General features: G+C 41.5%; 4 protein-coding genes across 8 annotated transcripts in view; 2 read left to right on the top strand and 2 right to left on the bottom strand.

Annotated features, from left to right (window-relative positions):
- LOC118419455 (serine/threonine-protein kinase DCLK1-like) overlaps positions 1–2,778 on the bottom strand; it is a 21,885-nt gene extending 19,107 nt beyond the window's left edge. For 2 of the 4 annotated variants that reach the window (XM_035825835.1, XM_035825834.1), the window contains exon 1: positions 1,226–2,776. In XM_035825835.1, coding sequence (XP_035681728.1) covers positions 1,226–1,939 — 714 coding nt within the window. In that variant the 5' untranslated portion in view covers positions 1,940–2,776. Of the gene's footprint in view, positions 1–1,225 lie in introns of all 4 variants that reach the window. The other 2 variants (XM_035825832.1, XM_035825833.1) reach the window with 2 other exon arrangements.
- An 852-nt stretch (positions 2,779–3,630) lies between these two features.
- On the bottom strand, positions 3,631–6,221 carry LOC118419459 (mitochondrial import inner membrane translocase subunit Tim8 A-like). The gene is made up of 2 exons (XM_035825839.1): positions 5,953–6,221; positions 3,631–5,079 (listed from the first exon to the last, which is right to left on the bottom strand). The coding sequence occupies exons 1-2, from the start codon at positions 6,096–6,098 to the stop codon at positions 4,953–4,955; spliced, it is 273 nt and encodes a 90-aa protein (XP_035681732.1). The 5' UTR covers positions 6,099–6,221; the 3' UTR covers positions 3,631–4,952.
- A 133-nt stretch (positions 6,222–6,354) lies between these two features.
- On the top strand, positions 6,355–14,445 carry LOC118419458 (telomeric repeat-binding factor 2-interacting protein 1-like). The gene is made up of 11 exons (XM_035825838.1): positions 6,355–6,566; positions 7,169–7,218; positions 7,695–7,799; positions 8,581–8,634; positions 8,783–8,900; positions 9,361–9,943; positions 10,400–10,530; positions 11,603–11,774; positions 12,327–12,409; positions 12,903–13,017; positions 13,581–14,445. Exons 1-11 carry the CDS (start codon positions 6,444–6,446, stop codon positions 13,625–13,627), a joined length of 1,581 nt encoding a protein of 526 aa, XP_035681731.1. The 5' UTR covers positions 6,355–6,443; the 3' UTR covers positions 13,628–14,445.
- Positions 14,446–22,973: 8,528 nt separating this feature from the next.
- The window catches only part of LOC118418936 (neuronal PAS domain-containing protein 2-like), a 34,936-nt gene continuing 32,515 nt past the window's right edge, over positions 22,974–25,394 (top strand). Inside the window, exon 1 of one of the 2 annotated variants that reach the window (XM_035825078.1) lies at positions 22,974–23,315. In XM_035825078.1, the coding sequence (XP_035680971.1) occupies positions 23,236–23,315 (80 nt within the window). In that variant the 5' untranslated portion in view covers positions 22,974–23,235. The remainder of the gene's footprint in view (positions 23,316–25,394) is intronic. The other variant, XM_035825077.1, reaches the window with a different exon arrangement.

Raw genomic sequence — 25,394 nt, 5'->3', positions numbered from 1 at the left:
CCCAGTTTCTAGTACAGTCTATACAGTAAGACTCTAACTAAGTCTATTAAGAGCTACATGTATGTTCTTTTTCACATGCCAGGACATGTACTGTGATGTACATGTACACGCACACAGTACAGTCTGAAGGAGCCATGAATGCATAGTCATATTTACATGTTCTTAAGTTAAATGTTACATGTTCAGAAAGATTGTTTCTTCAAAACAATGGTTCTATTTCAACTGAGAAGACATCTGTGCTTCAAAGGGCACAGGGTTAATCTAATGTTGGAGCATGACCACTGGATAATCAGCGTGACAGGAAATGGCACCACCCGAGCACCATCCAAGCACCAACCCTTCTAATTGCTTCAAGGCTTTCCTCCTTGACAGCTTTGGGGAGGGAAACTTGGACAGCCTATAATTACCGTCAAATTAGCGTGAAGGAGGGCACCTATGCCAGACCATAGCAGCACTAAAGCTTTTGGCACCTGTGCTGCACTGGTCATTACTTTGAGCAGAAACCTTTTGTATCTAGTTTTCAACTTGACTGATATAAAAGGCATATCTCTCTTTTCTTGCACACAATGAATATACATGTACTTAAGATCTGGCATTATGTTTGAATTTTCAAGCACAGGGTGCGAAATTGGTGATGAGAGGGAGGAACTGATATATAACTTCATTAATATGTAATGGGGGCAATTCCACTCTCCACGGTTGACTTTAATTTCAAACATGTCAAAGCTAGCATACGTTTTGTCGTACATCATGCCAAGTATTCTGACATAATGTTTAATAGTCATTTTTCTACATGTGATTTTAAAGGTCATGCCTAGAGTTTAGGGAAATTAGCAACACTCCAGGCATAAATGACATCATGGTCAACTGCCTTCTGGGATAGCTCCATAAACCCCATGAACCAATTCCGAACAAGCTATGCATGAATCACATCCTGCTACAAATCAACTTTTATGCGAAATTCAAGGGAAATAACACAGTAAAGATATCAGCTATCAGTTCATCAACATATGACACATAATATCATAGAAACAGGCTTTTCAGTTGCATTTTTATGTGATTCTTTGGCTTTTGATGTATGTAGGGGTGGTTTGCATATGAAACAAAGGTGATGAGGGCTCAGATGATGTCATTCATCTAGCACAGCTCCATCACAGACACCCCACATAGATGGGGATGGAATCACACACACACACAATTCTACTACAAATAAAAACCAGCCTACCTGCTTTCCTCCTATGGTGAAGATTTTTCGAACGATCCCAGTATCAAGTTTGATGGCCAATGTGATATCGTTAAGAACCTGGTTAAAGGAATGTGCTGTCTTCTTGTTGAGGAGAATGCGGACGGCCTTTCTGGGTTTGGTTCCGTGGCGTATAACAGTGATGAGTTTGGGCCGAATGTAGTCTCTGTTCTCCTCCTGCTGTTGTCTGTCCTTGGGGCTCATCCCCGTGTTAAATTCGTCCTTCTTCTTCAAGTTAGAAATCCAACTAGGGTTGACGTTTTTTGTGTAATCTAGCCTCTTGAAGATCTCAGAGGAGGCGCAGACATAGCTCTCCCCCTCCTCAATGTCGTCTATAGAGGATACTTTTCTGGTGCCATCTATGGTGAAGATCATCCTCACACCCTGCGGAAGGTTGACGTTATCTGTCAGGGTGCGGGTGAGGTCCGCCAGCAGCGCCTCAAAACTCCGGAAGCGCTCGGGCGACACCGCGTACACGATCCCCTTGAAGAAGCGATCACCATTCCGGTAGAACCGCACCTTCTTCGCCCTCTTCTCCTCGGCGAGCTTCTTGAGAGTCCGTGTGCGGTAGAAGGAAGCATGTGCGCTGTGTGAGGGGCTGGGGATGCCGCTGCGCCCCGAGCCGCGGGAGTGCCGGCCCGTTTTCGACTCGTCAAAGTGCTCCGTGAAGCCAGAGAAGCTGAAGTCCGCCATCATGCCTTGCCGTGCTGTGTTGTGTAGAGCGCTGCCCTGCACGGCCTGACGTCCCACGGGAGACTACGTACGTGACGTGACGTGAACGCCGTGACGCACGTGACGTTGCAACACAACCCTCACGCTCAGAAACACAGTACGCGAAACGTCACCAAATATGAGTTTAAAATCGCCGCTGTTTGGAGAGACCTGTCAACCCTGAAGACCGGCCTCCACTTCCGCATTGAAACCCAGGCAGCGCTCCCTGGCCCAGCTACTGCAGCACGCAAGGCCCTGATTTATTATTGACAGTTCCCAGCGCACACATGGGCGCTGATTCCAGCTTCTCCGGGGAAATCAGGTATTCAGGACTGACATAATTCGGCTGGTCCGCACTTATGCACGTCTGGTGGGTGAGAGTCCACAGTGTGCACCTGCGGCCTGACTAGAGCCTAGGGGTGTTGTTTTAGCAACCACGGGAACCTCCCATCGCAACAGTAACACTATCATAATGGACTAACAATAACCATCCAAAACTGTCACTCTAATAACGTTACCGACAGCAGCCACTTTTCACGGGGACTTAGTTCTTTCTTTTGGTATCTCGCAAACACAAAATGCATACACCTATTATATTCATGCTGTATAATTTTTTTGAAAATATGATGTCAAACTTCCATAAAGACAGAAGCCCGAGTTTTGTGTAAACGACGTCATTGCTACAGCTGTGATGCCTAGAAGCCTACAGATTAACTTAATTATCGTCTAGTTTAACTCAGGACATTATAGAGTGTAATGCTGCAAGGGCGAAAACAATAGTGGCTGGAAGCATTACAGGTTGCACTTCACACAATGTCCGCATGGAAGCAGGTGGCGCTTTTGTCATTTCCCAGGGCAGCGCACAGCCATGACAGCTGGTAATCTCCAAGCATGTGTTTAGATTCGGCTGAAATTTTTGCAACAGTTAGTTTACCTTTCTAAAATAGCATTTACCTTTCTGCAGGCATACTAAATGTTTAAAAAACAAGTGCAAAACACCAAGAATAAGCCAGTACATCCTTTTGTTGCACATCTGCTTGAAGGCTATGTTGAATTCATTATATGGATGACATCCTCTGGGAACACCAAAACTGATGCAAATAAAAAAATTGCCTTCATTATGAAATATATAAAGTGTATGTACATGTAGTACTTTAGGCCCCAGCTTCTTGGCCCTGTGATGTAATAGTGCCACTCTCATCTTGGTTTTATCTTTAGGCACTTTACTTTGGGGGATAGTTGACAAAAATGACATCATCATCATATCGTTCCATGCCAGTACTGCAGCCAGGCCACATGTAATAAAAAGGTATGATTTTTCCCATCAACCTCTGCTTGGAGAATACTAAAAACCAGGATTCTGGACACACACACTGTCATTAGAAGTCTCACAATGCACAAACACTGAGTCACCAGGACATACTGCTTCTTTGGACAATGTCAAAGTACAAGATACTGAACAGGACTACTATTTTTTTTACATGCTGTTATGAAGATAATTCCAGATATTCAAAATTTAAAATATGAAAAATACCTGTATCATGCCATGGTGCCAGCACTCCTGAGAAGGAACCCCTCCCTTGACTGACTCCCATGTTTTCTTCCTCTTGCCAGTACATGTATATACTGGCTGGCAAGATAAGAAATACCGGAGTACTGAAAAAATACCTGAATAGTTCAGGGAAGAGGCAGGATTTATTCAGTTACATATAAAGTATAGACAGGAAAAAATGAACTAAACCTAAGGGCAAAGTTCTAACCTACAAGGATGCTTTGGCTTCTTACATTTCATCAGTTCAAGTGAAGGGATGTGACAAGTGTCTGTACAGTTCTTGGTATATTGGGCTGTACATTGTACATACATTTGTCATACAAGTACCAATTATGATTGAATCTTTGTGCTTCAGGTACACAAGATCACAAACAGGACAGATACAATGTACAACCTTAAAGAATATGTGGTGAAAATCAAGACAATTGTATATTGTTCATGATAGCAACAACAACATGCTAAGTTTATTACCCCATTCAATAGACAGTGTTAAAAGCATTAGAAAATCATATACAGTCATTATTTCATTATCAAGTATGATAATGTGTACACCAAATAAATTGATGTGTCCATCAGACAGTTAATGTCAAAATAGTTTTTGTTTGAAGCTTAGATAAATACGATACTGGAAACTTTACAAGAATATGAAGGTATGACTTATCTGGACTTAAACTTAGTTAAAGTGATATCCTGGCAGAAGTAGTTCAGCTATAAGTATTGTTGGCAAAATTCTTCCATTTCTTCAATGAGTGCCTTTTCATTTATTTTCCACATGAATCAGGTTTCAAAGTAAAGAAAGTAACAGGAATAGGAGGAAAACATGACCTGTCACATTGTTAAGACAGTAGATAAGACTTGATAGGGACAGAGGATAAAGTAACACACAAATCCTACTACAAGTTCAACTTATATTTTCTTCACATAGAAAAAGGCATGGGTAAAGCACAGGCAAATATATGATACAATGGAAAAAAATCAAGGGGGTATCAGCTACATGGGATGAGGAGGAGTAATGGGGATATGGTGACTACCAGACAGTGAAAACACTTGAATCTGTGGCATGTGTATGTTTTTGGTGATAGGAAATCCACCCACACTGGCAATGTAACATATACAACTGCATGTCCTACAAAAATGTCTGGACATCAACATTTCTAGCTATCATACAAATTGTACAATATCGCTATATTATCAGTACAGTGTGTCTATGGCAAAGTTCCCAATACAAAATGTACTACAGTACAGTATACGTTCCTCTGGACTATACTATTTCTCAGCACTGCCCCTTGCTAGTACTCCTCCAGACTGTTCTTTGAGAGTACTCCTTTGGACTGCTCATTGGGAGTACTCCAGAGGACTGTTCCTTGAGAGTACTCCTCAGGACTGCCTCTTGGGAGTAAGTCCCTTTGGAATGCTCCTCTGGAATACACATCAGGACTCAATGCTCTAATGTAGCTCGCCAGTCCCTGCTTTGCTCTGCAGCCGGTTCAGGACAAAGTTACTGGTGTCGATAAATCTTTCCACACAGTTCACAAAACATGTCTCTGTCCTGCCATCAAGTTTGGTGGAGGGTCTGCAACAGAAAAGAAGATTTGTCAAACCCTGACCTTTAATCATATAAATGATATCATACAAAATGACAAGAAATTTAAGCTTGTTCACTATTCTGAGTCCAAATGCAAGCAAATTGTGGATAATATGTCTTCACTTTTCCTATCTATGCCTAACGTACTTGAAGCTGGAACCAAGGGTGATACAGAAAATCCATTATTGTACCAAGTATTTTGTCTATATCATGCCAACCCGAGCAAACTCAAGGTTTTCACAATAAGCAAAAGACGTTATGAAAATCGTTATGAAAAACGGTAGAGACAAGGACTGGTTTTTTTTCAGGGCTTTTAGTACTTTACCTTTTACATATTACCGAGAAATTCACATTTTTCTACAAAGTAGTCAATGATAATATTAATATAGACGCCAACAATATTCTCAAGCCTGCCCAAGAGCGCACACCGGGTAGTCACAACTACAAATACCAACCCATATTCGCACGTACAGACATATACAAAATTTGTTTTTTCCGCGCACGATCCATGTAGATGAATTCCTGTCGTCGCACATGTGCTCTGATCTCTGTTTGAGGGCTTACACTCACAGCAGGTTGACTCTCATCTCACATTGAGGGAATGACCTTCATGATAACCTTATGACAAACTTGGAGGTCTGCTCTAGATCTAGAGGTCGTCCAGCGAACCGTGACCAGAAATGACTAGACAAGATTTCTGCCCACCCCCATCCAACAAGTTGGTCCCCACGACCTCCACCCCTTCAAGTGAGGTCGGACGCAACCCCCAGATAAATTAACAGAAAACAGAACCTTCTTACAAACTAAATAGATAGTAGAGGAAGTCTACTCTACTCTAAGAAGAAGAAAGCGTGCTCAGACCTGTCCATGCACTTCTCCCAACACGTGTCGGTGAGACCGTGCACTAGCTGCTGGAACCGCTGCTTCTGCGTCTCCGCCTCGATGAAGTGCTGCATGTGCGGATCTATCTGTCCGCCTGCACCTCCGCCTGATCCAAAAGAATCCATTTCGATGTAAACCGATGATATTAAAGTTTTAAACGTTTTTGTAGAGATATCGCAAGCACACTAGCGTCCACAAGCCGAGAACTTTTCGTGACCTTCTGACCTTTGGATTATGGGTACACGTTGCTGACGGAAATCGTGTTAAATGTGATGTCTTCACCTTCAATCTACCTAAAGTATCAAAGGAACGGAATATTTTCTGAATTATCTTAGTTTGAAGTGTAATATATTACGGCATATCCTCGCCAACGGAAAAATTACAGCAAAATACTGAGAAAGTACGGTGACGTCATTTCCGTTAGTGCCTCGTATTCACCATACCAGTGATCAGGATGAGCTGTGTGAAAAATGGCGGGAACTGATTCTGGGTTCAGCCACAGTAAGACGCTGTTCCAAACTCAGGACGGAAGTCCACTCATATTTTACTGCATACCAGGGGAGGTGAAAACCCAGATACGTCCTTTGGTCAAGGTGAACTTTTTGTGCATTTTTTTTTTGTACGGTATGTAGAAGTTTGGTCAAATATGGATCCATGGAAGTTCTCAAACTAACTGAGCTGCTCACTGAAAACTTTATCCTTTGACTCATCTCCAAGCAGATCCTACGGTAGCATAAGATAGTATCAAAAGCTGGCAGAGGAGTGAAGCCGGCCTAGGAGTGTGTTTTGCTACTACCCTGGTGCCCGTTTGACTCCCTTTGGTCGGCTATATTCCTCTGCCAGTGCCAGCTTTGATCTTGTGGCACCGTAGGATCTGCTTGGAGATTTGCTTTTGATGGTTTGACCACAATCTGGGAAGCCACTCAAATTATATGATCAGTCAGGGACTAAAAATTATAACAAATGTCTAGCTTTTACCCGTAATAACTAACTCTCTTGGTCCCAACACTACTTCACGGTTAAAATGCCTACTAGTAAACTCACTCAAACTCAAACATGCATAGGATAGGACTGCATCCTTCACTGACAGCTGCTTGTGATTTACTATTAAACCTGATTCAACAGGTACACCTGTATTCAGACATGTGCAAATGCTGATATGTTCCTACAACATTCCTTTACTGTTTCTGTGCAGCACGGAGGTGGATTATTAACCAGTAGATCCCGAGACGAAAATTCCATCAAGTAAGTTAAATTAACTTACTTTATATAACCATCTTGATAGTACATAAGAACTGGTAACTTGTTTGCCTGTAACGTGTAAGTTGGAGTTTTGCATGCTAGAAGTCTTGCACGATAGGGTAGTTTAATTAGCCATTCACGGCTAATTAAACTGTCCTAAACTACCCAAACTACCGTGTAAAGCTACTACTGTGTGTGAGAGATTACCCCAACAGCAGAAAGATTTCCCTGTCCCAATAGAGCTTGGCCAATCCACGGTAGACTGAATACCAGGTTATGTAATGACATAATGGCAAGGAGATCTGGTACAAGCTTTTTTCCCCACTATTTATCTATGAGATGATAGATACACATGTAACTGAGATGAGTCTGATAAGTACACAATATATATATATATATTTGAAACAGAGATTGGCACAGTCCCTTCTATACTGAGAAATGTTAGCATGTAATGTCTGTTCTGACCTGTGTCCTTCCAGACTCGCAGAAGAAGGGCAGTCAACGAGAGATTGTGACACTTACTCCCACAGATATATTCTGGACTGTGTGGAGAAGAACACCTTACTACCATTGGAACAGTATAAGTAAGTCAAAGCTGCCAGAGTGCCTCAGTTCTTTGTACCTTTTAGCTCTGACTTATATTCTTGGGAGTCCTGGCTACAATTATTGTACACATAAATCTTATATTTTGCAAGGGACTGCAAAGGCCAAAGTACTTTGCTTCATGTATTTGAATTCAGATACTAATCTCTGGATAGAATTCATTGGTGTACTTCTAGACATTTCCACATCCATCACTCTTCTTCAGCATCACTAGAATGAACTGGCAGAACAAATCAATACTACTGTCCATCTTGCTGGAAAAAAAAATAGTTAAACATTCCTGTCAAAGTCACCAACTCCATAAGGATTGCATGCAAATGTCACTCGTATAAATTGTGGTTAGATAATTCCTATGGGAAGACAATGCCATAGGAACCGTCCTTTGCTGCATCATGTATTTTCTTAGTAACTTTATAACTGACTGTATAATTGCAGTCATGTCAAGACATGATTATAGTAGGGAAATAAAGATAACATTTTCCTTTGGTCCCCAGTAATGCCTGTCTTCCAAGAGTCACATGAACATGTACATTAGAACTAAATAAAAACATGCCGAGATACAAAATGTACATTCAACAAAATAAAAATAAAATCTTTATTATAGCACTTTGAAACTATACGCCGTAATGTTGTAGTTCACCCTTCAGGGAAATCAACAGTGCCATAAAAAGAATCAATGTAAATAGTTTTAGAATATGATGTCATGCTGAATATGGGGACTCATGCACATCTCATTCTGTAATATGTTTATCATATTTCCAGAATGACTTCTACAGCAGCATCCTCCAAAGCGTCAGTGACAACTTCTGGAAAGGGGTATGAAGATATAAGTTTTGTACAGTCAATTCTTTAAAGCTGCGTGCACCACACTGTAACTTCAAAATTTGTTTTATCACATTTTGCAAACTGATTCATCGCTATTTCCGAACTGTTTTCCTACATTACTCTTATGGTTTGTTTTCAGTCGCCAGAAGTTCCTGAGGAGTGAACAAATAAATATACTTAAGTATGTAGCAGAGCACTCTGACCCAACCAGACCAGTGGGTGGCAACAAAATATGGAAGGAAATGGCGCTGTATAAGGTACAGTGTTGTCCACTAATGAAAACGAAAAAATCTTCTAGAATCTTATTGTGACTTTCATGGAATTTCATGGTTGTAATGCATTGGGGCTGCATACCGGTACTGTAAGGTGAAAATCGATTTGGTACAGGTTCAAAATACTTGATGATTAAGTACAGTCTGAACATGTATAATGCATGGTTGAGACAAGAATTGTCTACAAGTCAGGGGCGTTAACAAACTTCCATAGAAAGAAGTGCATAATTGAATATGGCTCAAACTTTCATCGATTGCAAATTTGAATTTAGTCAAAGCTTTTATGTCATAGTCTTGATGGCTTGTTCGGCTGTAATAAGCACATTGATTTACATGTACATTCCCGAGGCAACTTGACCATGTCCTAGACACACACACACACACACACAGCCCTAAGAGCCCAATCCTTGATAGGTGACACCTGCTGTACATTTGTCTACTCCAGATAACGAAGCACTCCTGGCATGCCATGAGAGACCATTACCTGAAACACCTCAAGGGCAAAGAGCACCTCTATCAGTTGAGTGACAGATTAAAGTACTCAAGAATCCAGTTCAGGAAGGACGCAAGTCCAACCACAGATGATGATGGTGATAAAGATGCACCACGGGATGCAGAGGAGCACCAAAGTGAACACTCCAACAAAGATGACAGCATCAACATAGACATGTTTAACTCCTCTGATGAGGAGGAGAAGGAATCTGGTGACCCTACAGAGCCTACAGAAGTGAGTTCCGCACAAGGGAGTTCCGCACAAGCGACTTCTGCACAAGGGAGTTCTGCAAAAATGACTACTGCACAAGCGACTTCCACACAAGGGACTTCTGCAAAAACGACTTCTGCACAAGCGACTTCTGCACAAGCAACTTCTTCACAAGCGAGTTCTGCACAAGCGAGTTCTGCACAAGCGACTTCTGCAAAAGTGAATTCTGCGCAATTGACTTCTGCTCAAGTGGATTCCACGCTGGCCAGCACAACTCTCAGAAGAAGCCCCCTGAAACGACGAGGGAAAGTCACCCCAGTGGAAGGTAAGTGTCCTGATAATTATCGAAATTTGGCCTTGCCAGTAGGACACTTCTTGTCTGAACTGTGTCTGTTTGTCCATGTGAAATATTTCATTTTTAAATGTTTCTTTTATTGCCACACAAATCATTATAGTGTTTCTTTGCTAATTAGATACTTGGTATGTACTTGCAGGATAGCAGTTTCAATGGCACTGATAAAATGCATATATAGTGATTTAATTGTGGTAAAAATGATGCTCTCTGAGACGTCTATTAGAGGTGACAGTTATGTGTATCAAGAAGTACCTGTGGCAGTAGTCAGAAGATGTGACAGACACATTGTGGCACTGTCTCCAGCCCCGTCTCCTGTCCCACCGACTACATCAAGTGGTCAGCTCTCCGACCTGCGGGGAAACAAAGCTGACCAACCTGAATAGGCACAAGTGACCACAAGGCTCTTATTGTTTTTTTTTTGTCCAGAGAAGACACAAGGTGCCTGTGGAAGAAGTGATGGGGCTGGAGTACAGAAAGAATCCCATGAGGTGCCAGCCAGCAGTGATGACATGGATGACCACCTGGCAGTCCTAGCAGTTGACGTGAAGAAGAAACAGGTAGAGTCTACAGAGACCTACGTCTGCTACAGTAGCTTAGAATCTATTTATTGTTATTGTTATTGTGTGGGCCGACTACTCACTCTTTGCAGCCAGGGGCTGAATTGCGAGGAGCTTACAATAGGCGGGGCTAAATCGCAAGGGCCTGGAGCGAGCTGCCATTCAGCGCCACTCAGTTGACCTCAATACGACTGTCGCAAGTGTCTGGAGTGAGCTGCCATTCGGTACCACTCAGGTGACCTCAATACGACAGTTATTGCCCCAGGTGCGGCCAAGGTTCTGTAGGTTTTGAACCACTCACATCGCACGTGTGGCGGATTCTTTAACATGCCAGGGGTATGGCTCTCCCCAGACACGGGACCTCCATTTAACGTCCTATCTGAGGGACGGCTCTAGCCGAGGCTAGGTACTCATTTTCACCTGAGTAAAGTGAGGAAAGTCGTGTAAAGTGCCTTTCCCAAGGGCACAAGATCGGTAACACGGCAGCCGGATTCGAACCCGTGACCTCTCTGTCACAGGCTGAACACGCTGCCACTGCGCCACGCGGTCCCACAAGACACATTTACTGTCAGCTTTGGAAAGAGACCCAGATCTATGCATTGGGATGTGACATGATAGTATCTATTTGATGGTTTGACTTGGATGTGGATATTGGTAAATGTATCTTCTGTTATAATATGTCAAATATTGTTGGATACTCATCATCACTAATTACCAGACCAGGTCCACTCCTTGCTCTCCAATCATTCCAATCATGCAAAGTGCCTCTCCCAGTGTATACAGCAATTGTAGTCTTTCAGCATCTGCTGTCCTGTCAGCCAGAAAACCAGCTTTTCTTAGTTACACTTATCAGTATCTGTTAGTGTTACATTGTTAGAGAGACATCGTCTACTCTTGGCATAATGCTGAGGCATGGTTTGACAAGTCCCAATGGGACAAGTACATAGTCATTAAGAATGACCCAAAAAACTATGGTGTGAACAGTTGTTAAGATCATATTGTGATATATTGTGACCTATTTTTTTAAGAGCATAATGATTGTATGCACCCTTCCATGTACCTCGTTGTCTAGGTAAAAGAAGAGGCTATCCTGCCAGAAAAGAGAGCCCGACTTAACCCAAACGATGGAAAGAATGGGGACATTCAGGATGTGAAGCAGGACAAACATCAACAAGTGGGTTCTGATGCTGTACAGGAACCAGCAAGTGCTGCAGAAGCACAGGAGGAACTGAGAGAGGAGGATGGTGAGAAACATAGGAACACATCACACATTGTGTTACACTACAGGATATGCTCCAGGGTGTCATGGTGTAACTTTGATGTCTCACAGCTCATATTACCAACTTACCTTGGTACTGTACTGTCTCAACCATTTATAGCACAGATTGTACTTTCTACAGACTGTAGCATTATTGTCTTGACAATACAGATAGAAGTTATAGAAATTGCTAAACTTTCTTTCCAACACTGAAATTAATATAGGGACTTACCCTAACTTTTCGTCGACCTTGTTCACAGAATGACCCTCTCTATCTCCAGCATTGACGTCACGAACACGCCACTTTTGCAGGAGAGGGTCATAAGTATCAGAAAGTCACTGCTGGAGATAGAGAGGGTCATTCTGTGAACAAGGTCGACGGAGTTTGACCGAAAATTTAGGGTAAGTCCCTATATTAATTTCAGTGTTGGAAAGAAAGTTTAGCAATTTCTATAATGTATTCTACCAACACAGATAAACTTTCATGCTAACAGACAGAAGTTACTTGTCAAACTAATGAAGCTGTCATGTTATACAGGAATGTTGGAAGATGAGCCCAGGGGGGATGAAGAGGATGAAGATCACTTGCTGACTGTCCTGGAAGGATGTGTAAAAATCAAGGTATCGACATGTAGACATTGATGAAGTGTAACTAGTATCGGTGCTAAAGAATCAGAAAGCCGATTCTTTGAACTCCAAATCAAACGTTGCTGTAAATTGATTCAATTTCATTTATACAAGTATAAGCTGGTGAAAATTTTTTTGCAGTAGCTTTGTTTAGCAGCCTGCTATTGCAACCTTTTAATGTATTTCTAAAAGAAGATATTTTTCCAGAATTTTAAAAATGTATCTGATCTTAAAGTGCTGTGCTGTAAAACTGTGTTATGTGAATTTGAGACATAGCTAGTTTTCAGGGATTAAGATCTGAAACTCTACTCTGAAAATCAAGTTCACCATATAATTTTTTTCAGGTTAAAGATCTCTTGAAAATAAAGTTATTGGGGTTGACAGAAAAGTGAGGGAAACACTACATTTGCAAGGATTTTTATTGATTTTAATGTTCAATGATAATCTTGGTTCTGAAATACACATGTTTTTCTTTCTCCCTGTGCAGGAGTTAATGACTGAGTTCAGCCTGTCCCTCCTGATGGTCACACGTGCGCTGTACTACCACCGCGGGGATGTGGGTGCCACAAGAACATTCCTCCGCACCGGCAAGAAAACTCACGGTCAGTCTAGTTAGTGTGTTCTACTGTAAGTGCAGAAATGTTTTTGATAGTTTAATGTTTGCTGTTTTTGTTCTGTCCGCTTTACTGCAAACTTAAACCCACCACAAAAATTTTGTTCTGTATTCTCCTTGCCAGTCCTCTTGTCTAACACTTAGCACTACATGTATGTACATTGTGTAGTACTAGTACTTGTATTATGATGTGTTGAAAGCTCCTGTTATGATAAAGATGCATGAATACAGTATATAAAGTACAGATTGAACACAGACTTGATTTTTCAACACTAAATACATACTTATTAAGAAGTGCTTCATATACAGATGACAGATACGGTTATCAGTGACAGTTGGTCACCAGCATTGCCAAAAGTGTTGCTGTTCTGTCCGTCTGTAGCAGTCCCTTGTCCAGTGATGGTTTTCGTCACTGTATAAGTCCTGTCAATGTGACATCTTTCGCCTATCTGGAACACTCATAAAAGACTTGACTTGCCCTTCCTCTTTTCTTGAGTCGTATATCTATACCCTATATTACAAATGTATGTGTGACATGTTTTTGTTTTGCAGTCACTCCCAGACCTGGATGGAGTTCTGACATTGACGAGGAGAAGTGAACCCTGCTGAATGTACATAGTATTGGGGTGGTGTGCACAGCAATAAGGATGGTCGTTGCATAGTCATCATGATTATTGTTGCCTTGCTGTAATTTGTGAAGCTTCATGTCCAAATGATATTGCAGGCCATCCAAGATGAGCATTCTTGAGAGTTGATCAGTGTCACATAAAGACATTGTTATCAAATTTCCCCCAAGCAAATCAACGTGAAAGTGGGTGTCAAATTACATTTTGATAGAAGAATTTATTTTTTCCTTCAGAATCTGTAATTCTCAATAGTCTGGGTGCTATCTCATTAAGTTTCCATTTATTATTTATAAGGAACTGACTGGATTCTCCAAAGAACGTTGTATAGAGATATGACTATAGAGATGTACACATGTATAATTTTCAGTCGAACTAATGAGATAACAGTTGACCAATTGTCATCACATGTAAATGACATGAATTTATATCTTTTTCCTTCCGAATATGTTTAATGCCTAGCTGTTATTTTTGGACCTTAATGTCCAAATGATATTGCAGGCAATCCTGATGAGAGTCCTTGAGAGTTGATCAATGTCACATAACATAAAAAGGCACCATCATCACATTTTCTCCAAGCAAACTAATGTGAAAGTGGGTGTCAAATTACATTTTGATAAAAGAATTTATTTTTTTCCTTCTGTAAAAGTGTGGGTGTTATCTCATTAAGTTCCATTTATTATTTGTAAGGCCATGTTGATTTGATTACAAAAATGTATATGGATGACATCCTCCGGGAACTTCAAAACTGATGCGAGTGAGCGAATAAAAAAAAAGTTTGGCCAAAAAAAAAAGTTGCCTTCAGGCCACACCAATTTAATTTCTTGGTTCACGGATTCGCTCGCTTCTATTTTTTGGAAAAAAAAATAAAAATAAAAATTACCACTCAGCAAATTTTCACCATAAATGAAACCATTCACCAACTTTCTGGTGTAGCAAACATAAAAACTGACACTACTTTTGTAATTTTCAACGAACAGGTGCTGTTACTGTACAGTAATAGTCTTTTGTACATGTTTCAAGCTGAAAACGTTTTATTCTTTATGTTTTGGATTAGCCCTTACCTTTACCCCAACCATTTTACAATTTTTATTTTTATTTCGCCCTCTCGCTCCATATTTTTTATGAAAAAATCCGTGAACCAAGAAATTAAATTGGTGTGGCCTCAGTATGAAATCAAAGTGGCCAGGAAGGTTGAACATAGGACTAAACACACATGGTATGGTATACCAACAGTTAGGTGTAGGGACCAGTACATCATACGGGTGCAAAACATTTTTTTCTTCTTGGACCAATCCGAAAAAAACAGAACTGAAAAAAACACACACAGAGGAACAGGTTTCGCCAATTACAAAATAGACACACTATGTCGGCAGCCATTTGGGGTCTAACCGGGGGGCCAAGAAGACAACAAGAGCGAAGTCAAGTAGAGATTATAGTCAATTGCACCAAGTTTCTACAGTCAAAGGTACAGAGACTGTTAGCCTTTATTACATGAAGATGGGATTTTAAAATGCAGTGGGAGTCAATAATCCACCAAACAGATTCCTTTGTAGCAAAATTGACCAATTACCATTGTTTTGAGTATTGCCAGTTCTCAAGTTTCCACAGACAATCAGGTCCAGGTTCAGATCCGGACCTGGAAATGATCCTCTGGACCTGAATTTTCTGTATTGGTACCTCCCCCAACCAACAATAGGTTTTTTTTCTTTTTGTCCTTTCACATCTTATTCTTTGACTTTAGATTCATTTTGGCATTCTATGGCATTAGTTATCTGTTTTCTGATACTTTTTTTTTCAATCTACGGAATATTTGTGCTCATTTTACGGACTGATGAGATAACAGTTGACCAATTGTCATCACATGGAATTTATATCTTGTTCCTTTTGAATGTGTTTGATGCCTAGCTGTAATTTGTGAAGCTTCATGTCCAAATAATATTGCAGGTAATCCTGATAAAAGACAATGTAAATGACATGTATTTATATCTTTTTCCTTTTGAATGTGTTTGATGACTAGCTAGAATTTATGGCTCATAGATTATAGCATAGCACAATTTTATCATTGCTTTGATCTTGAAACCAGCTGGCTAACTCCAAATAACTGGTAAATAGGACTTGGTGCATTTTTTATTCATACGGCCACACCAATTTTAGTCGTTGTTTCTCGGATTTCCCGACCCTATTTTTTCTGATTTGACCACACCTCGTGTTGACAAATTTCACAGTCTCCCTTTTCTCAAATTAACTATGGGCCTCAGGTTCCAGTAGCTTTACATGCCTATTTTTTATTTTTCTTCAAAATTTGGACTCTGCTACCAGGGCCCCCTAAATTAACTGTAACTTGCGTAAGTCCCTCTATCTCTCCTACCCCCAACTTTTTGCAAAATTTTTTTTTTTTTTTCTGACCAACCGACCCAATTTTTTTCTGAAAAAGAATCTGAGAAACAACAAATAAAATTGATGCGGCTTAAATGCAGAAACAATGTAACCAGAGCGCCACACAAGGTTGTTAGCATATTAGAGGTGTTTAGGCTGTGATAACTTTGTGAAATATGAATGCTTCTCTAATTGCGAAATAGATGTTTTTTAGGCTGCTGTTGCAAAATGTTTTTCAATTGCATCGTTTACGTCCGTTTACTCTAGACAAAACACTCATCAAACTGATAGAAAGTATTTTGCAACACTTCATGATGGGATTGAGCCTGGTCTGTTTTGTTTGTATTATATACCCGGTAAACCACCCAATGGCGTAACACACAAGGTTTGTACTCAAGAGTTCAAGCTGCTTATTTAGTATGGCGGCCTTGAAAAGGCGTCTTCTACCAAGTAACACCTGTTCCACCATACCTTCCACGGAGAAAACAAATAGATGAATCCAGACAGATTTATTTGATTCACACACACGGTAATGGAACCCTACTCCATTTAGTGTAGTATGTTTTTAACATGCTCAATGCAGGACTTCCATTTAATGCCCTGTCCGAGGGAAGTCCCTTACGCCGAAGCTAGGAACTCATTCGAACCTGAGTTGAGTTAAGTTGTAGAGAACCTTTCCTAAGCGTGCAACATCGGGACCTGTCGGGGATTCGAACCCAGTACCTCCAGGTTCTGAGTCAACAACAGGTTTACAGAAAAGCCTGGGCCCAGCAGGCTAGTCAAGCTACCCTTTTTTGGGCCCCAAGGGTAGACATGGGGGTGATGCAATGAACAACTTTATCAAGAATGGAAGAAAAGCTAACATGAACTTAATACCAAGTCTGGCACAGAATGTACTGAAGAGGAGGGGTACAATGATGAATTAAGAAAACTGGTAGAATGGGCCAGGAAAAGATAGGTGCTTTGAAAAAAAATCACATCCAAAAGGGACGTCTCACACGTCAAGTAAGTGTGCTTGATCTTGAATGTACATGTATGTGCTTTTATATTTATGTCAACTTGGGGGTGGGTTGTTGGATTGGTTGTTAGTTAACTTTGTATAATGTACATGTATATCATATACTTTGTGTTATTCCATCATTTTGTGCAGGATCAAACAAGGGGTCGTGACTGATAGCCACAATACTAAATGCAGGCCTGACTGGCAGTATAGCCACAGGCCAGGCTAGGGAAGAGTACATGTACAGTGTCCATGTTAAAGAGGTTAACCCTGGCTAGGGAGAGACGAACCTGGAGGCAACTCTCTATCTTCATGTCTGCCTTGTCCCCGCAACGCGCAACGACCTGGAGGTCAAGGGACTAGGTAGGTAGGTAGGTTAAAGAACCGAAGGTTCTGGTTAGGTGGTGGGTTGTGCATTGCTGTACTCCAGACTCCCACCCCACGCTGCCCCTATAAACATGACCAAACTATTGCCTTCTGTCCATTGCACCCTGAGCTGGAATTTACCAGTTACCCAGTAATAGCTTTAAATAAAGTTACATTACGGGCAAAAATCCATGATGCATAACCTTGGGACCCAAAAAGGGTAGCCAGGCTAGCCTGCTGGGCCCGGGGTTTTCCGTAAACCCTACCCAAAAGGCCACCACGCCACCTGCATGCTCTTAGTTACAGTCCTTACTTTTCTCCTGTCTGTCAGGGCCACAAAGTTGAATAGATGAAGCGGTAGGACCGCTGTCAGTGCCACACGGTTTTCTAGTTATATATAGGCCACAGCACGTAAATTTTATGGATGACATCCACGCGCTCATTAATTTTAGCCTGATTACAAAAAAGTTTTTTTTTCTTCTTCGGAGATGGTCAACATGACAAGAAAGTACCAAAATGGGAAAGTATGTTGTGTTGTAGCCTAATGACTGTACTTGTAGAAGTGCCATTAGCGAGGTAGCCATGAGTATAGTTATAGAAGTGAAACCAGCTGGATATAGTTGTAAGTTAGTGGAACCACTACCGGGAGTGTAGTTGCCAACTTGGTATTAAAGTAATACCAGTCTACCACACTTATGTCACATTTTATACTACACTAGTTCACGTCTTTAATACAGGACTACCATGTTTTGTCGCTTCAACTCTTGTTACAACGCTTATGGTGTCCATTTGGAAAATCTAGCCATCTTATTTTCCTCTTTGATACCCATCTTGTTGTTGTTTTTTCGCCCAATCTCATTATTTTTGCAGTCCGCAGAGGATGTCATCCATAAAATTTACTTGCTGTGGCCTTGACATAGCTCCAAGAACCCGCGATGACGTCGCGATCTCTTCAGCAAAGCCGACGCAGCGCGGCAGATAACACTTAAGTCAACCGTCATGAAGCCATTGACGTCACCGTCATTGTACGCTAAGTGCGGATTGACTGACGCTATTCCGTGTGAGATGTCGTGTACTGACTCTTGAGAGTTTGAACAGTTGAGCATGGCTTTGCACTGCCACTGTCAAAAATTGCGTTCACCGGATTATTCCAAAAATCTCGATTCTACCACCCGGAGTTCCAGGAAGAGCGTAGATTACAGGAGGTTCAAAGCTCAGACGGATCAGTAATATCGGAAGTGGTTGCAGAGCTTGAAAATTTGGGTGCAAATGCACTTTAGTTCATCCAAAATTAGAGTTTGATTTTGGGTATGTGTGTAAGGTAACGTATTCAAATGAAATTGTACACTATACACAACAAATTCTTGACATTGTTGTGTTAGAAAGAAAACATTTAAAAGGTTTGTGACAAGATTCATTCTACTTTATTCTATGTTGTGCATTCAAGATGTCCACCTACTAGTTCAGGTACTACCCGTATTTATCCCCAAAATGAATTTCAAGCCGTTGGAATATTCAGCGCCGCTGCGTTCAAACGAGTTCTTGTGACTCTCCACCAGCAAGACTTCATGATCACTTGCCTGTCAAAAGGAAGCAGCTTACCCCCCCCCCCTCCCCCCAATACCAAGGACGTCATTGCCTACACTGGATAAACTTCCATGAATAGAGATAGAAGGTGACGTGACCCGTAGGCAGGAGCCTTATCATGACAGTCACTACATTTGAATGCTCCCACAATATACGGCATGCACATTTCAAGCGTCATTGACGAGACTGTGTAGTCTTCTGCCCGAAAGATTTTTTTTTTTTCAATTCGAATCGATTTCATTTCTATGTCTTCTTCTCATGACAAATGTCATGCATATTTTGTGGTTGTCTATCTACGTACGCGTCTATCTCTTCAGTTAATCTGAAACACAAAACAAGCTTAGAGTGCACTCGCGCGATCATAAGGACGCATCTGACTGATATTTCTAGTACATTTTGCCTTTCAAAATTTAGGAATGCAAAGAAAAATAAGTGTCCTTTACAAAATTGACATCATCCTCTTGTTGTGGTATGACGTCGACGTCTGGTTTGCTTTGTTTTATTTAGATCGCCATTGGTGAATACAATATCACTACAATTCAATGAAATGAAATAATACAAATATACAAACTGAAATACATTATATTACCGAATTTGCACAAATCTGAAAGTTTACTCATAAGTTTACTCATAATAATGTACGAGATGTACATGTAGATTACTGAGTTACATATATTGGTGACATCACATTTCGTGTTTTAGCCCGAGGTTACTTGTGATTTTCTTGCTTGTAAAAGTGCCGGCAGACATGTATGCACGCACGTAGGTGCAAGCATTATCTTATTAAGGTATGCTAACTCCATTGACTGGCGGAAATCATGTAGGGAGAGACTTTCTCATGCATAATGTATAGTCAGACCTGCATAGTTGTGGCCACCTTTGCACAGCGCCCTCGTTTTGTCGGTCCCTTCGGTTTTAGTTTTACCCATTGACCTAAGCATTAAGGTACGAGAAAACCAAGGCTGACGACTTTTGGGTCTTCAAAATGTACATGTTGCAGTTGCAGTTAAGTATGGACTGTAAGTTTTTGTCATAAAGTGTCTTATTGCAAGCCGGTAATTTGTGCAGATTTTTATGACGTCATGATACACACGATTTCCGGTCCTGTATGTAGATACAGAAACACTGCCTATTACGGCCAAAGACGGACGACCATGTTATCACCCTGCGCTGGGTTTAAATCTTTTTTAAAAGACGAAATGGTCTATCCTGGTGAATCAGTGGTTTGCAAAGGCTTTGAGTTCGCAAACGGGTGATATGAATTATTTTTGCTGTACATAGTGGAAGGTTGAGCGTGCCTTGAACGATAACTCAACGTTAATTGTTACCTTAGGGTGCACGTCTTTCAAGTGTAGGCCAGATTACGACAGCAGGAAAGGCAATATCAATCATTTTCGGTATATTTCATTCTGCATCGGTCATTTAAATTTCGCAACGATCGGGATTAGTGGTGCGTACCTAACCCCGCACCTGGAATTGGACCTAAAATGCGTGCGTACCTAAAACAGCCCCGTCCGAAGACTGCAACGGAGCCTACTAAGGAAATACTGCGTCAACAGGAAATACAGCGTACGCAGAAATAGTGCTATATTGGAACGAGTGAATGACATGACGTCAACAGCACCCTCTGTGTATGATTCCGAACTTATGGCTTTCAAATCAGCAACAGAACAAGGAGGCTTTGCCTCTCATTAGCACTGCGAGGGCAACAATTCGACTCTGAAGTATACGCATGGTACGTACCGGAACGACACAAAGACTGACAAGGGTCATCATGAACACAACTGATGGCCTTCCTTCTAATCTCCAAGCAGATTCCTCCGTGGCATAAGGCAGTAACATAAGCTGGGGAAGGAGTTTAGCTGGCAGAGGCAATCTCCAAGCAGATTCTACGGTAGCATAAGATAGTATCAAAAGCTGTGAGAAGAGTGAAGCCGGCATGGGAGTGTATATGCTACATGGCAAATGGACACCTCTTGGCTGACTACACTCCTTGGCCAGTTTGGTACAATCTTTAATATGCCAATGTAGGATCTGCTTGGAGATTAGGCAGAGGAGCAAATTGGCTACGCGGCAGATATCGCTACTGCCTTATGCCACGGAGGAATCTGCTTGAAGATTGGTGACAATAGTCTTACTTAAAATTTCCGATTTTTAACAATTCGCTATTCAGAAAATATCACAAATTGGCAAAGTTTTATATGATGCATTCTTATCGATGTGCACCTTTTTTAATTCGGTGGCAACACTGTTTCCAATGCCCTGTTCATATTAACTAGCAAATTTGACGCAATTGTCTTCTTCCCTTAATTATACCTCCATTTTGTGCATTTCTACTCCAATTGCAACGGGCAAAAGTGTAAGTCAGTTGTTTCAAACAACCACCCACCCACACCCACATACATCCACACACCCACAGTGACAGAGAGAGAGTGAGGGAGAGAGAGACAGACAGAGGCAGAGAGACAGAGAGAGACAGAGAGAGAGAGGGGGGGGGAAAAGAGAGAGAGACTTGAGACTTAAATTGAAGATCCATTAGTGACGTGTCCTAGGGCACACTACTAATCTTCCTGGACTTCATAGCAAAAACTATGACATACATACAAAACTTTACAAATTTTTACTGAGCGACTGAGATGATTTTAAAATGACCACACGGCCGCAAGTTTGTCAGAAGACCAGTTCCTGTAGATTTGACCAACTTACAGGACGTAAGCTGAAATAACCCTGTCTAATGATGAATGCATCCATACCTATTAGGTTGTAATTTTGATGTCTGAGCCACTGACACTCCTGACAGTTCCTATTTTACAGGTGCTATTAAAGACGACGTGATGATGATGTGTGGTATTAGATGCATTTGGATGCAGTAGCCTCGAGTACGTGACTCACTGAGTATCTTACTTCACCACAGCAACGAAAACAAGAAAAAACTGGATGGATTTCAAAAGTGAAAATAAGCATAAAGCTTATAGAGATAACGTTACATGTGTATCGTGTCGTGTGTAAGCACGTCGACCGATGATGATGATGATGTCACGATGTATTGTTGTACATGTGCAGTTTCAGTTTCCTACAATAGCTAAAATCCTAAAAGCTGGGAATTTTTTTACTGCACTCAAGTTTTGCTTTAATGTGTGCCACATACAACGAACAGAAGGTAAATGTCCTTACGTCACGTTTGGGGCCTTAAAGGGCATGGTCACATGGTATTGGTATCTTAATTCTACCTCCCCATGGCCCAACCGAAGTCAAGTACCCATTTTTACACACGTGTTTTACACCTAGGTAGAGTAAGGAAAGTCGTCGCCGTCAATTAACCGTGCAGGCCGCTTTTCATTGAGGTCATGAGGGCCTTGAAGAGCCAAGGGTCAGACAACGTCATATAACGGACTCGGATACAGTTTACGTCATTTAAAAGTCCTAATGAGTCTTATAAGTCCATGTACACAATTTTACATACATGGTACAAAATACTTAAGAGCGAGAGACATGATTCAAGTCCATTCATTTCGGTCATTTCCGTTAGCAATTAGCATGACGCAGTTAGAGTAGTCCATTACCAGTTAGCCTGGTATTAACTCGGGCCAAGGAGGTTTTAACCTCCTTGCTCGGGCAAAATCCTCCGGCAAATCATTATTACATGCAGTCTACTTTAGTGACCGATTTCTTACTATTTTTTCCAGCTACAAGCCTGGTAGAGACTTCCGAGTATGGCTGGACAATGAGGTTGGATTGGAAATGCCACAGACACGTTTCGAGTCGAAAGCATTTAACAGCCAGGGTGCATGCTTTGGCCTGCTGTCGTCCAGGAGAGAAATGCTCCCCGATATAACGTTAATATCATTTATGCTTTTTTTATGGTGCCAGTAAGGTCTCCAGTGAAGCGTCATGTAACAGTAAAAGGAACAACACCGAGTTCACGTGCGCTCGATAGATTGGCTTTACAATGCAATCTTGACATTTATCTCAAGATTATCACAAATCAAACGACGATATGGTATTCCGCTGTATACATCGGTATCACAGTACATGCGCGACATGGCATGGAAACCTGTGGAATATGCCAGGGGCAATGACCTGTCGACAACAATTTACGTAAGGCATGCTGCCCACCCCTCCGCTCAGAGTGCCATCGCCCACCATGGTAGAGGGTCAGCTAGAAGACAGAATTTTTCTGTAACCGCGAACCCCCGCAACAGGCAGGGAAATGTCGTCGCCTACTGTGCTGTAGGCGTCAGTCCTTCGTGTAATGGCACTACCATCCATCCAGACAGCGGACAGCGATGCCATGAGCTCACAGAAGGTGGAACGAGAGGAATCTCTGAGCGGGTAAGCCGTAGTTTGCCAATCTGGGGCACGGTGACCTGGCGCGATGTTGGGTTATTCCATCGCGCGCTGCGTGCCCATTTTTTATTTTGTGCGCCCGAAATATGATATCAGTGCTTCTCATTTGTTCGACGATGTCTACAGCTTTCCTGTTTGTAGTATAGTCTCACGTGGAGCTTTTTATTTGTACCGTTACCCTTGTCATGATGTATTTGGCATGCCGCCGTGTTACGTAAAGTCCGCCGATGCCGGTTTGATTCCCAGGCCGATCACCAGTGCGCCGTGCGTGAAGTTTAATCTTCAAACAGATGTGAGGAGTGGAAAATCGTAACGATTCTGACTTCCAGGCTTCTATATGGCCCACTCTTACTGATTGTGAAAAAGAAGTGCTCTCCCTGTCTGTAAATCTGGGATGGAGGGCTGACAAGAAACGTTACTACTATGATATTCCACCCCAAACATCTGCTTGAAGAATTACAGTGACGACATACGTCCTCAATCTCCGTGGAAAACCTCCACATTTCTCACTGTTCCTGGTCACGACTGTGCGATTGTAGCGATGTTTTAGCGAGATTATGACTGTGGCATGTTGAGTGGGGCAGACCGAAGCCATACCTAACTCAGGAACTGCGCAGTTAGCCCTGGGTCACGGCGACCCAAATCTGACCTAACCACTGAATTATCCACATTGCTTGTTACGTTGACATACAACAACACCCCCCCCCCCCCCCAAATCAATCAGTCTTCTTCCAACCAATGCCTAGATATTACCAGCCCCTGATAGCTCCATGTCCTGGCTTAGGCTATCCATGTTAGGCCAGCGGTGTCTTGTTGGTTTGTCACTAACATTGTACTGTGTATTTCAACTGTTGTTGTTTTGGAAGCCACCTGTTGAGTCACCTGAACTGTTGAATCCCAGGCCCATTACTAATGCATGTGTGTGTGTTGGGTAGGCACCACTGTGGTTTTAGAGTTAAATAGGGAAGAATTTAAGGTATTGATCCTGAGGTGAAAACTGAACAAAACAAACCGACATAATTGAAAATGTGACTTTTTTTCTAGTTAAGCAGGGGCACATGTCACATTGAAACTGGATGTCCACCTTAGGCCACAGCAAGTAAATTTTATGGATGACATCAGCGCATGCATTAATTTTTGCCTGATTTCAGAAAAAAAAACAAGAATTTTTTTCTTCTGCAGGGATGGTCAACATGACGATAAAGTACCAAAATGAGCAAATATGTTGTATTGTAGCCTAATAATTGTACTTGTAGAAGTGTTCAAGTGATACTTGCGAGGTACCCAGGGCTGTAGTTGTAGAAATGAAACTTATTGGATAGTTGTAAAAGTGACACCAATACGGAAGCTATGACTAGTATGAGTGGTTACCAACTTTGTTGGTGATGCTAGTCTACCACACTAGTGTCACTTTTACCACACCAGTATATGTCTTGAATACAGGAATGAATGCCTTGTTGGCTCTGATACCATGTTTTGTCCCTTTAATTCTTGTTACAACATTAATCACAACTTTATGGTGCCTATTTTTGAGAATGTGGCCATCTTGTTTTTTTTCACCCATCTTGTTTTTTTTTTCTCGCCCTATCGCACTATTTTTGCAGTCTGCAGAGGATGTCATCCATAAAATTTACTTGCTGTGGCCTTATGGCAATTTACTGGACAAATAATTCAGTACAGGTAATGCAGGTTCATCATGCATCAGAGCTATATATTGAAGATTATGCCTCCCTGCAGTCAAAACACAGTCCAGTCCAGTCTTATGCAGCTTGTAAGAAAACTGGCCTTGTGATATGCCTAGAGGCAGTTTACTGGTCATGTGAATAAAGCAGCGAAAACAAACTGTTTGAAGCCCAAATTCTTAATGTATTTAAATGATGGCTGTGCAGTAAGGTTTGGAAAAATTACAATTGTTAAAGTCAAATTCATTGACATTAGCATAGTGTTAGAAGCAGGAACACTTCCAAGCAGATGTAAGTTGGAGACTGGGTGGTACGGTAAGGTACTTTTAAGTACTTAAAACATATATAGCAATGATATGACAATTTGGAGTGAGGCTGATAC

This window comes from Branchiostoma floridae, chromosome 7 (genome assembly GCF_000003815.2).
Source record: "Branchiostoma floridae strain S238N-H82 chromosome 7, Bfl_VNyyK, whole genome shotgun sequence".
In the NCBI taxonomy this organism is placed as follows: Eukaryota; Metazoa; Chordata; class Leptocardii; order Amphioxiformes; family Branchiostomatidae; genus Branchiostoma; species Branchiostoma floridae.
This window is presented reverse-complemented; position numbering and strand designations above follow the sequence as displayed.

What these genes read in the sequence shown, in the direction of transcription:
- LOC118419459 (XM_035825839.1), bottom strand. Translation starts at nt 6,098, where the DNA reads ATGGATTCTTTTGGATCAGGCGGAGGTGCAGGCGGACAGATAGATCCG. An exon ending in TGGGAGAAGTGCATGGACAG is followed by an intron (nt 5,080 to 5,952) that starts GTCTGAGCACGC and finishes TTTCTGTTGCAG; the next exon opens with ACCCTCCACCAAACTTGATG.
- LOC118419458 (XM_035825838.1), top strand. Translation starts at nt 6,444, where the DNA reads ATGGCGGGAACTGATTCTGGGTTCAGCCACAGTAAGACGCTGTTCCAA. An exon ending in GTGACAACTTCTGGAAAGGG is followed by an intron (nt 8,635 to 8,782) that starts GTATGAAGATAT and finishes GTTTGTTTTCAG; the next exon opens with TCGCCAGAAGTTCCTGAGGA. An exon ending in CACCGGCAAGAAAACTCACG is followed by an intron (nt 13,018 to 13,580) that starts GTCAGTCTAGTT and finishes TTTGTTTTGCAG; the next exon opens with TCACTCCCAGACCTGGATGG.